Source organism: Vipera ursinii (genome assembly GCF_947247035.1).
Source record: "Vipera ursinii genome assembly, chromosome: 1".
NCBI lineage: Eukaryota > Metazoa > Chordata > Lepidosauria > Squamata > Viperidae > Vipera > Vipera ursinii.
In genome coordinates, this window is record NC_139512.1 from 1,276,261 (window position 1) to 1,288,659 (window position 12,399).

Here is a 12,399-nt window from a genome sequence, read left to right on the forward strand (position 1 = left end):
TATTCCTCAAGGGTGCAGAAAAACTTCCAAGAGTGGCCCCAAAAATGTGTTATGCAGGAGTCAGTATCAGAGATTCCAGAAGATCACTAAGTTCCACCTCTCCTTAATGAGGCAGGGTCACAACTAGTCTAAGTCTAAGCCTAAGCTAAGTTGAAGTTGCTTCAAGTTAATGTCTAACAGCAACCCTTGAGTGTCTTAACTACAAATAAGGACCTAGGCCAGGGGTAGGCAACCTCGGCTCTTTTATGACTCGTGGACTTCAACTCCCAGAATTCCTGAGCCAGCTATAGCCTTCTGCCTACAACATGGGCATTGCCACTGAGCTATTGCCCCCTTAACGTTTACCAGCAGTACCTGGGCCCAAACTGGAAAAATACCTTCACTCTGTCTCTTAGGTTTTGCCCAAACACAAAGGATTGCTGTGTGTTCTGCTCTTTTTCACATTTTTCAGTATGTGAAGCATTGTTGGGTTTATTTTTCTGGCATGGGTTCTCCTAAACAAGAGAGAAAGGGGGAAGGGAGGGAGAACATAACCACAAGAAAAAGAAAGCAGTGAAGAAAACTAGAAATGTGATTCCCCCCCCCTTCCCTTCCCCTTCAATCTATTAAAACAATTCGGGCTAAGCTGGGTGTACGTGACTGGTCCAGGGTCACACTAAAGAGTCTCATGGCCCAGCACGGACTTGAAGCCAGACTTCATAGGTCAAACACTCAAGCCACTGTGCCTCACTGGTTTATCTGGAATCCACTATGCCAGAAGAGCAAAGGAATCTGGGGTACGGGATAATCAGTGGAAAGAAAACGCCATTTTCACATTTCATTGGAAGTAACAAACACAAACGTCCAAGAAGCCATTGGGAGCCCAGTTCACCTTGAAAAAGACTTTACCAGATGGACCCGAACAACACAAACCCCGGTGCTGAAACAAAAGAGCAAGAGACCCACCAACCTCCTTCCCAGATTCCATCTATTTCCCAAATGCCATCAACAGACTCACCATTTCTTCTGAATCGGGACTTTTCGGTACGGTATTAGTTGTGGGTTCAAATGTAGCAGCCAGAGGATCTGGAGGGATACTTACACCATTGGTTCCACTGCTTGGAACTGTGATAAGAAACAACATGCAAGATGTAAAGGCTCTCGCATCTTCATTTTTCGACCCTGCAGTAAATCTAATATTACTCTAATGTTGTAGAGATGGGAAGCCCGGACAGCTGGACCAGTTAGTACATAACACTTTGTTAAATGTAATAAGTGAGCAGAGCTCAGTAAGATGAATTTGTATTGGATCTTTCCCTTATTGGATCAGTCAAACGAATACAAAAAAAATCTATGAACAGGACATGCCAAGATTATCTGATTTTTTTTTTTTGCAAAGGATTCACTGTCCACTGATTTTTCCCCCCAAAGTGGTAAGACTTGATGACATTTCCCGCCCCAAAGAAGTTACATTTTTCTCATTCCTCAAAAATGAGGAAATGAGGAAAACCCAGTTCTGTTCTTCAGCTCCAGCTTCTGTTATATACTTCAACATGTACCCTTTAAGAAGGTCAATGCTTCTCTTTTTCAAAAAGAGAAATATAAAATGACACATCCAATATTTCCTCAGTACCAGATAACATGGTTCTAGCAGCCTTGCAAATATTTCCATAACCCAGCCTTTGTTTGTATATATCAATCATCTGTGACTTGATACCCACCCACCCACCCCCACACACACTCACACATATACACATATAACTTTAGACAAACACATGATATTCTGCTTGGAGGAAATTTACACTTGGATACCTCGAAACTGAGATCTATTGTAGTTTTGTGAGTCACTCTGCACGCTGCTTCATGGACTGAAAAGCGAGCTATTCTATACAGAGTCAAATTATAATTTCATCTAGACGACGGGTGTCAAACTTGCTGCATCATGTGACATGTCACGATGCATTGTGACTTTTTTCACATTGCTGGAACTGGGGCGGGCGCAGCCTCTGCATGATGCAACCGGCCTGTGGGCCGGCAGTTTGACACCCCTGATCTAGACAAATAACTAGCTTGCTGTGATTTTTAGAGGTCTTTCCTATTGTAATGGTAATGGTAATGGTTCCCCCGCACATGTGTGCTAGTCGTTTCAGACTCTAGGGGCCGGTGCTCATCTCCGTTTCAAAGCCGAAGAGCCAGCGCTTGTCTGAGGACATCTCCGTGGTCATGTGGCCGGCATGACTAGACGCCAAAGGCGCACGGAACGCTGTTACCTTCCCACCGGAGTGGTCCCTATTTTTCTACTTGCATTTTTTACGTGCTTTCGAACTGCTAGGTTGGCAGAAGCTGGGACGAGTAACAGGCGCTCGCTCTGTTCCAAATAACTAGTTTGCCTTCCAGTCTTATTATAGATTATATTAAATTTTCCACATATCCTGTGCATTGACTTATTCAAGAGTCAGTTTGGTCTGAGGTTAAGGCATCAGGTGAGAAATCAGGAGACTGTGAGCTCTAGTGCCCCCTTATGCATGAAAGCTGCCTGGGTGACTTTGGGCCAGTTACTCTTTCAGCCCAACCCACCTCACAGGGTGGTTGTTGTGGGGAAAATAGGGAGGAAGCAGTGTGTTCATACTCTTGACTTATTTATAAAAAATAACAAAGGCGGGATAAAAAATAAAAAAAATATTTATAAAACAAATCTAACCCTTCGAGATCCTAGTAAATTATTTTTTTTTTATAAAAATCTGTATATTATTCTAATCCCTTATTCTTCCACGTTGTCATTTGATCAATTCTAATCTGATTGTAAAAGCTCAGATATATCTGCATGGATGTTGAAGATAGTCTATGCTACGCTGCATAGGTCATCTTCCATATTTGAATCAAAATTTATGTAAATTCATTTTTACCCTCTACAATACTATCATCCAGTTGCTAGGATATCCCCTTCATTTTGGAAAATCAACCGAAACAGTGGATAGAATTTGAAAATATCATAGACTCCGATAAACACTTGACACTTACTCCTTCAAAAGATCTTGCCAGCTTGAAATCTATCACTCTGAATGAAGAGATTACAGAGACTAACTTGCCTGTTTGTGAAAAAGCTTTTGGCTGGGGAGCTTGCAATACTGCTGGGCGCAAGACACTTCGCTGTTGTTCCTTCGGTTTCTGACTTGGGACTCCTGAAAATGAAAGTGGGCAATTCTTTCTTTGACTCTTAGCACTGCTCACATTGGTAATGAGAAAAAAATCAGCAAAGGGTGAACAGCAACAAACAGTTTGCCCTGGGAATGAGTTGTGTTAAAAATACAGGACTACGGTAAAGGATTTTGAAATGCAATCTTCAGATATCTAAAAGGTCATGATATAGAGGAGTATGAGTGGAGAGGAGAAGCAGAATTAATATTCTGACACTGTAGGAAAGCAGATGCAGGTTAAATATTCCTTGTATATACAAAATTACTTTATGGTTTAAAACAATACTACAATTCAGTTTATATACAAAATTACTTTATGGTTTAAAACAATAGTACAGTTCAGTTTAAATCTTCAGGCTGAATTTCAAACGTGTAGAAATAGGCAACCTGTCTGCAGAATAAGCTGTACTATTAGAATAATGAAGCAGCCCTTGGAAGTAGTACAGCTGCATCTTTTGCTTTCCAGAACAGCCACTTTAAGAACCAGAGCTGATACAGTTCTACAGAGGAATTACTGAGTCTGTCGTTTGTACTTCCATAATTGTCTGGTTTGGTACAGCAACCAAACAGGACAGGAACAGACTTCAATGGATAGTTAGGACTGCAGGAAAAAAACACACAACACCAATTGCGACCAGCTTGCCTTCCCTTGAGGACCTGTATACTGCACGAACCAGAAAGAGGACTGAGAAAATCCTAGACGCCTCACATCCTAGACGTAAACTGTTTCAACTCCTCCCCTCAGGATGCCACTATAGGGCATTGCATGCCAAAACAACTAGACATAAACACAGATTTTTTTTCCCCCGGTGCCATCACTTTGCTAAACAGCTAATTCCCACAGCACTGCCTTATGCCTGAGGATTTCTAACCATGTAAGTAGGTCTGCATTGTTATTATCTTCCTCTCCGTTCTCATCTTTCCCTCTTTCCTACTGCTCCCATTGGTATCTTACGATTTATCACTTCTCGTTTGCATCTTATGGCTTATGGGCTGTGTCTTATGATTTATGATCTATGACTTACCACTTTGTTGTTTGTATGGACACTGAGAACTTATGCACTGGCGACAAATTCCTCGGGTGTCCAATCGCACTTGGCCAATAAAGGATATTCCAAAATATTCCAAAAGAGTGTGATTTAAAAAAAAGGAATAAATGATATAAACAATCCTTAAAACTTTCTGGAATGGTTTAATATTCTGGGTGACCATTGTACTCTGTTTGTGTATGCCTGAATTGATGAGCTGAGTAGGCCATAGCATTTACCTCCCTAGATAATGTTTATATGGCAACTAATCAAAAAAAGTGCTTAGGCAGAGGGAAAAACGATAGGTTCTGTCCAACCTCCAGTGATGGGTCTCTCTAACCTTTCCGGAATATCTCCAAGATCCAGGGAAAACATAAATGGACCTTTCAAATCGATTGCATTCTATGTTTCCGATGTTCCTGAAGAATGCAGGAGGAGCTAAGAATATTTTGTCTGTTGTTCATCCTTTACTGAACAATGGTTTCTGAAATTCTACGTTAAGGTAATTAAAACCTGCAAGGTACGTTAGCCTACACAGTTGTACTGAGAGATCCCAGCCTTCTGATAACACATTCTCAGCACTCTCTCTAAAAAGCATAACAGAACCAGCAGAGTAGTATCAATGAGAAGTTAAGATAATTATTTTAGGAAGGTACTACAGGTAGTCCTCGATGTACGACCACAATTGAGCCAAAAATTTCTGTTGCTAAGTGAGACACAAGTGAGAGAGTTTTGCCCCATTTTACAACCTTTTTGCCCACAGTTGTTAACTGAATCACTAAAGTTGATAAGTTAGTAATATAGTGAATCTGGCTCCTCACTGATTTTGCCTGTCAAAAGGTTGCGAAAAGTGATCACACGACACAGTAATGGTTGTAAATAGGAACCAGTTGCCAAGCATCTGAATTTTAATCACATGATCATAGGGATGCTACAAAGGTTATTAAGTGTGAAAAATGGTCATAAGCAACTTTTTTCCAGTGCCGCTGTTAACTCTGAATGATAAGTCAAGGACTACCAGCATTAAAATAGATGATTATTAATTTATCTATTTATACTTTACATGTTTAGATTTATAGGCTGTCATTTTTTAAAAAATCCTCTACTATCTTATACCTTTTGTTTTCCCTCCATTTCACACAAAGCCATTGCTTACCTGCACTTGGTGCCTGGCCGTGGATAAGAGTCGGTGGCTTCAGTCTGAATCCAGTGCTCTTTTCCTCTGTAGTGCAAAATAATAATAATAATAATAATAATAATAATAATAATAATAATAATAATAAATAAATAAATAAATAATAATAATAAAAAATAAGATAATTGCACAAGCTGTACAGTGGGAGAGGCAATGGCCAAGATTTTAATATTTTGGCCAATGTTACTATTTTTTTCAAAAGGAAAAAGAACCAGAAATTATAAGATAAGAAACCTAAAGATAATGATAATATAAAGACAGCTATTTCTTTGTAGCAGTTAAGGTGCTGGCTTAGAAACCGGGAGTTTGTGAGTTCTAGTTCTGCCTAAGGCAGGGGTAGGCCAACCTTGGCTCTTTTAGGACTCGTGGACTTCAACTCCCAGAATTCCTGAGCCAGCCATGCTGGCACAGGAATTCTGGGAGTTGAAGTCCACGAGGCCTAAAAGAGCCAAGGTTGGCCTACCCCTGGCTTAAGGCATGAAAACCAGCTGGCTGACTTTGGGCTAGTCACTCTCTCTCAATCCAATCCACAGGGTTGTTGTTGTTGTTAAGAAAAAGAGGAGAAGGTAGGGAGTATTATGTAAATTCTTCACCTTGAGTTTCTTATAAAAGGAGCTTTGGTGGCACAGTGGTTAGAATGCAGTACTGGAGTTGATCCTGATGAGGCTTGAGGTTGACTCAGCCTTCAATCCTTCCAAAGTTGGTAAAATGACTCTGATTGTTGGGGGCAATAAGCTGATATTACACACTGCCCAGGGAGTGCTATAAAGCTCTACAGTATAGAGTGTTATAAAGGTGCTATTCCTATAGCTAAAAGTAACCAGAACCAGTCAATATTATTAGAATAATATTGCCAAGCATCCTGATGATTTTATACAGCATTCTTCTGAGTAATGTGTCTAAATAAAGACTTTGTATAAAGGGCCACTAATTCAATCCGTTCTTCTAATTCAGGTTTATCTAATTACGAAGTGAAATCTAAATGTACAATGTACCTAATGATTGTGTCCCTGTTACCGCTAATCTTCCTCAAGGCACTGTTTAAACATGCATTCATTATTCAGGCAAAGCTGGACAACAGGAATGGGACAAAAAAAAGGCAGACCTAGGAATGGCCTTTTCTTTACCTGGCTGTGAAGGAGGGAACTGTGTTAACGAAGACGTTCTTTCCCGTTTTACAGGAGGACAGTAACCCCCATCTTCTCGGTCTGATTCTGTAGGGAAAGTCAGTAAACAGAAGAAGTAAAAATATAGCCCTGGCAGGTAATTCGGACTGGATTCTCACCCACTCAAGTGGAAAGCTAAGCTAAATAGGCCTGCAATAGATAGTTCTCATTGACTGATCATGTTTTCAAAGACAAGGCCATTTCACAGCTATTTGGAACCCTGTCTTTAACATTCTCCAGATGTCAGCATTGCTACACCCCTTCTTTATACATCAATGTACAATTAACGTAAGGCAATTGCTACCAACTGGTTTTACTGAAGGCAACTATCCATGAAGACTAAATGGAACTTCCCTATTCAGAGATGTCCTTTCTCTAGATTTGACCTGTTGCCAGAACTCCTAGAATTCCCAGCAGCATGGCTGGCTGAAGAATTCTGGGAGTTGAAGTCCACAAGTCTTAAAGTTGCCAACTTTGGAGACCCCTGCTCTAAATACTACATGGTTAGTCAGATAGAAAACACTACCGCTATCAAAACTATAACCAATGCTAGAAAAATACTGCTGGCCTTTGCTCACAGTTCAGCAGTGCTTTTAACATGTACTTTGCATTAGATTATGGGGCCTGTTTTGATATGGGAGGTCAAAACTCTTAAAACATGGAGACCAGCTATTGGAATCCCTCTGCAAAATAAATGCATTTATAGCCATAAACACCCAGGCAGGGGAAAATGTATCGATTTGTATTCAGGGATTTCTCTGGATTCTTTAGGCAAGTGGAATGAGCTTCCTCACCTTCCCCATCTTCTGGACTTGACTCATCTGCTGATCTCTGCAACAAATACATTTATATTTAAAAAATTAGACTGTCACAAAATATATCACTATCCGACTTTCTTTAAAGGTATGTTACATCTTAACGTGGTGCATTGCTAAGTAATAAATCTGTACCTGCTTCAAAAATAATTCAGAAGAAAGACATTATCACATTGTCTTTACTAAGTCAAATTCTTAGAGCAGCTGCAACTTTCCCCCCAGGTTGTTGGGAAGTTTGAAAAACACATTAAATAGCGATAAGGCGCTAGACTCATGCTTAAGGGGCTCTGAGGGCACTTTTTCTGAATAATCTGTGAACTGTACCCAGCCCTAATAAATGTAGATTACATACAAAATAATCTTTGCGTGCAGTTTAAAGAGTTTATACAATAAATCAAAAAATTGGGAGAAAAAAAATGGTGTTTGGGAAACACTCTGTTCTTAAGTGATGACAGCAAAATGGTAAGGAGAAGTAACCCTAGAGCAGGGGTAGGCAACCTCGGCTCTTTTATGACTCATGGACTTCAACTCCCAGAATTCCTGAGCCAGGCTGGCTCAGGAATTCTGGGAGTTGAAGTCCATGAGTCATAAAAGAGCCGAGGTTGCCTACCCCTGCCCTAGAGGAAAAGCCAAACAAAGCCAGAACTTTTTGACTATGTTGAAAAAGCTAGTTAATCAATTAAAGCTGTATTAATTAACCCCAAAGGTATCTCCAATACCCGAGTAACTGAAACTTTGTTTATATTTTAAAAGCTCTTGGACTAGAGACAAATTGTAAATGGTATACATCATCTTAGAGAAGGCACGCTCCCTCCTGTGGAAAGAATAAGAGTGCTTCCTTTTTTTAAATAATAATTTTATTAAAGTTTGCAGTTACAAAGATAAAAGATCAATGCAAACTAAAATAGTAAAATAGTAAAAAAAGGAATGAAAGAAGAGAGATAGAAAGTGCAGAGAAGAAAATACAAAGCAAAATGGAAAAGGAAGTAAAATGGAAAAGTACATAATAAAGAAAAAAAGAAATATATTTAAAAATGTCTTTCCCCCTTCCTCACCAGTACAAAATATCTTTTTCCTGTATCTCATTTCTTATGTATAAAGAAATTCTTATAATTTCTCATTCAGTCTTAATCAGAAAGACTATTAAGAATTACCAGAAAATAGCGCATATATTTTAAATGTAACCAAATAAACCGAGTTTATATTTCTTCCATTTATTTTAACATAACTGTTTATCTATCATTTGCTCCAAAAACACAGCAAAAAACCCTTTTATTCCAAATCTTTAAAGCCATGTTATTTGATGTTGGTCAATAAAAATCTATTACAGTAAGGGTAACCAGAAATAACAACATGCATATTTTAACCTTGATCAAATAAGCCAATTTTATATTCCTTCCTTACAACAACATGCATATTTTAACCTTGATCAAATAAACCAACTTTATTCCTTCCTTTTTATTCTGATCTTTAATCTCTTTAATACCTCAGAACTTGATTTCTATTCATTTTCTCTTTGTCTCTTCTCAGAATATATTCTGAAACTTTAACAAGTTCTTTTGTAAATCTAATATAACAAAATTATCCCAGTCATTCTTCTGGTTTGTTATATGCATATCCCTTTTAATTATTAAGACATCAGCCAATGTCATCTGTATAATCAGTGTGCCATTTTTCCCAAATCATTCTTATAATTTGTCATTTTTAAATCTACATTCAAGTCAGCATCAGTTTTGTCCAAGAATACTTGTTCTTTTTCTACAGCCTATTTTAAATCCAGTTTATATATGACAGCAGACAATTTTAACATTAAGTTTTGAATCCGTTGTTCTTAAAAACCCTCTAAATTCTTCTAAAGCATTGTGCTCCATTCTGTAATAGTGAGTCAAATTTAGGTGTTCTTATGCCTGATGTCTGCAGTTTTTATAAGCATATGTGTCAAAAGGTAATTTACATTTTTACATAGTGCATACAAATGCCGCTGCAGGTTTCATCTTCCAAATGTTGTATTTCTTTGGTGAGAGAACAAAGTCTCCTTCACTTTAAACATATTATTGCAGAACATTTCTGCATCAATGCTTCTCTCTATCAAGAACTATGTTTCCTTTCTGTCATGCAGATTTGATCAATTAGGTAAGAGAATCTTCATGTGATCAATTCTTCAAACAAGCTGTTTGTCTATTTTAGTAAGAAGGAACAGCAGGAAGATAAATTATCCCCAATAAAAAGGGCCGAAAATAAACATGAATAAGAGAGCTCACAAACAAAATTCACAGATGACTATAATGAAAGAGAAAGCAACAATCTATTAGCCAAGAGAAAATGCTCTACAAAATCCATTAAAAACACTAAAATGACACATCTCCTAAAAAGTTGTTTTACTAACCTGACATAAAAATAGACATCTACTCAGATTATAAAAATATTAGCATAATGTATATTCTTCCTAGATATCCTTGTTAGTGAGGCTTACACGTAACAACACCAAGTCAAATTTAGGGTTACTATGTTGTAACTGTAATTAATGACTTAACATTAAATGCAAATCAGTCTACTACGGTATTTCAACAAATCATTATTACTACTCTAGTAAGTTATGTGTGAATCCAATTATTAACTGTTTCTACAAATGATGATAAATTGGAATTGTTACAGACAAAATCTGCAGAATCAGGTACTCTTCCTTCCTTCCATGTAGATTGAGAACTAAACCACAATGCCATTTCCCCCCGCATTTCCTGTTTTATAAATAATCCTCAATTTACGACCATAACTGAGCCTCAAGTGTTTTGCCCCATTTTATGACCTTCCTTGCCACAGTTGTTAAGTGAACCATCGCACTGATAAAGTCAGTAACACGATTAAGTGACCCTAGTTGCCAAGTGTCTGAATTTTGATCATGGGGATGCGGCAATGGTGAAGTGTAAAAAAATGGTAATGTCACTTTTTTCAGTGTTGTGAGTTTGAGTGATCACTATATGAACTGCTGTAAATCCAGACTACGCAGTCTGAGAACTGTGGTTGAAAGTAAACTCCAGCTTTTTAAAAACCAATTCACTATATGCTACATTTGAATTTGACTTCATTAGCTAATAATAAAAAAACATGTTGTAGCTTACTCTTAAATCACAAATCCTGTTTTCCTTCTCGCAGCTGCGTGGAAAAAAGAAAGAGAAGAGGCAGCATGTTCCAGCACTACATTTTGCTTGAGGCTATTTGTGTACATAACGCTAAACTATGGATTAACCTCGTACACAAAATTCTTCTTCATTGAATGTTATATCCAGAAATGTCTAATTCAAACTTGTTTGAAATAATTAAGCCACCAGCACAGGTGCAGAAGAAATAAGTTCATGTTCACAGCAGGGAAGAGCATGAGACAGCAATTTGGTGGCCTTTCCTCACATCAGTTCTGCCAAATCAAAATGGGGAATCATCAGTACACATACACACAAACCTCTGGGCCAAAAGAAGCCTCTGTTAGAATTTGGAAAGAACCAGCTTGATTTCTAATGTTAACAGCACCTCCTGCCTGTGAGAACAGACAAGAGTGACGGTACTGACAAAGGTTTTTCTTCTCAAGAAAAGACTGAAGGGGCTACGAACATACGTTTTAGATCAGGGGTCCCCAAAGCCCAGTCTTTGGACCGGTACTGGCCCATGCCCTGATAGGAATCAGGCCGTGCAAGCCACAGGCGAGCAAGCAAAGTTTTACTCTGCACATGCACAGGATGTAGATTGCACGCAAAACCATCCCCCCTCCAATCCGTGGAAAAAAATTGTCTTCCGTGGAACTGGTCCCTAGTGCCAGTCAGGTTGGGGACCACTGCTTTAGATATCTCAAAAGATGACCAGGATGATGTGAATTGTTCAAAATCTATCTGCCATCCCTGCAAAGTGTAGGATATGGACTAATACTTTCAAGTGATAGGAAAACAAATTCCATGGTGTGCTTCCCTTCACTGGCCCTATTCAAGCAGCAGAGGCCAGAGGGGTTTCTTGTCTGGGATGTTTTGACTCACTGAACCGAGAAGGGGGTTGCACTAAATGGCCCTTCCAATTCTATGACTCTGTACATGATGCACAATCAGCATAGACGGGCAGCACAGCAGCTGGACTACATAATATTTATGAATACAGTATAATATTATTCCAGGCAAGAAAACTCCCCCTGCCTATCCTCTCCCCCTCCCTTGAATCATAAGTGAGCCAGCAAATGCACCATATACTACTTTTTGCACTTCTAATCCCATTATAATAGGCCTTTGAAGAGGATGACTGATCCCCCCTTTTTTATTTCCTTCTGAGTTTATTTTCTTTGCCATATTCTTTTATCTTTGCTGTTTATGTGTGCCTGTGTGTCTTTATTGTGCTTTGTTTTTAAACATTTTAAGGGTGGTAAGTTGCCCAGAGTCAGAGTCATAGTGCGTCAGGAAGCATATAAAACTGATTTATTACTACTATTTTAAACAAAACACAATCACATATCTGGCTCTCAAAGCGCCCCCCTCCCCCCCCAATTCCACATTTTACTTCTATGTCCGCTTTTTCATACGACTGACTGGTTTCCATCTCCTCCAAACTCATGATTCCTCATGAAGCTTCCAGGCATAATTGTTCTGAACTCACAGCGTGCCCAATCATTGCAACCTCTATGCACAGTGCAAAGACCCATTTAGTAATATCCAGGTGTTTGGTTTTTTTATTAGGGACACTATGTGATAAATTTTAGAAACCAGCAACAAATTAAAGTTAAATGAATAAAAACATAATCTCTGATACACTGGGGATCTTCTACCTCCCCACCACAGTTTTAGTAGCAGCTGCCCTGAAACTTTATTGAGAGAGGAAGAGACCGAGTCAGTTTGAAATCTGATGCTAATATAATCAAATGTATTTGAAGTGCTATACAGTACAGATTCTCTGTAGAATTTCCAAAGGATCACATTTTAGCATTAACATCATATGCGTTGTATGGTGAATGAATACCCCATGTATCCCACTTTTGGACCCTTGAAA

General features: G+C 38.7%; 1 protein-coding gene across 4 annotated transcripts in view; it reads right to left on the reverse strand.

Annotated features, from left to right (window-relative positions):
- RANBP3 (RAN binding protein 3) overlaps window positions 1-12,399 on the reverse strand; it is a 39,472-nt gene that overhangs the window by 14,832 nt on the left and 12,241 nt on the right. For 3 of the 4 annotated variants that reach the window (XM_083373788.1, XM_083373786.1, XM_083373787.1), the window contains exons 3-8: window positions 7,360-7,396; window positions 6,527-6,613; window positions 5,361-5,426; window positions 3,069-3,161; window positions 998-1,104; window positions 378-494 (exon numbers count right to left, since the gene is read on the reverse strand). In XM_083373788.1, coding sequence (XP_083229914.1) covers window positions 378-494; window positions 998-1,104; window positions 3,069-3,161; window positions 5,361-5,426; window positions 6,527-6,613; window positions 7,360-7,396 — 507 coding nt within the window. The remainder of the gene's footprint in view (window positions 1-377; window positions 495-997; window positions 1,105-3,068; window positions 3,162-5,360; window positions 5,427-6,526; window positions 6,614-7,359; window positions 7,397-12,399) is intronic. The other variant, XM_083373789.1, reaches the window with a different exon arrangement.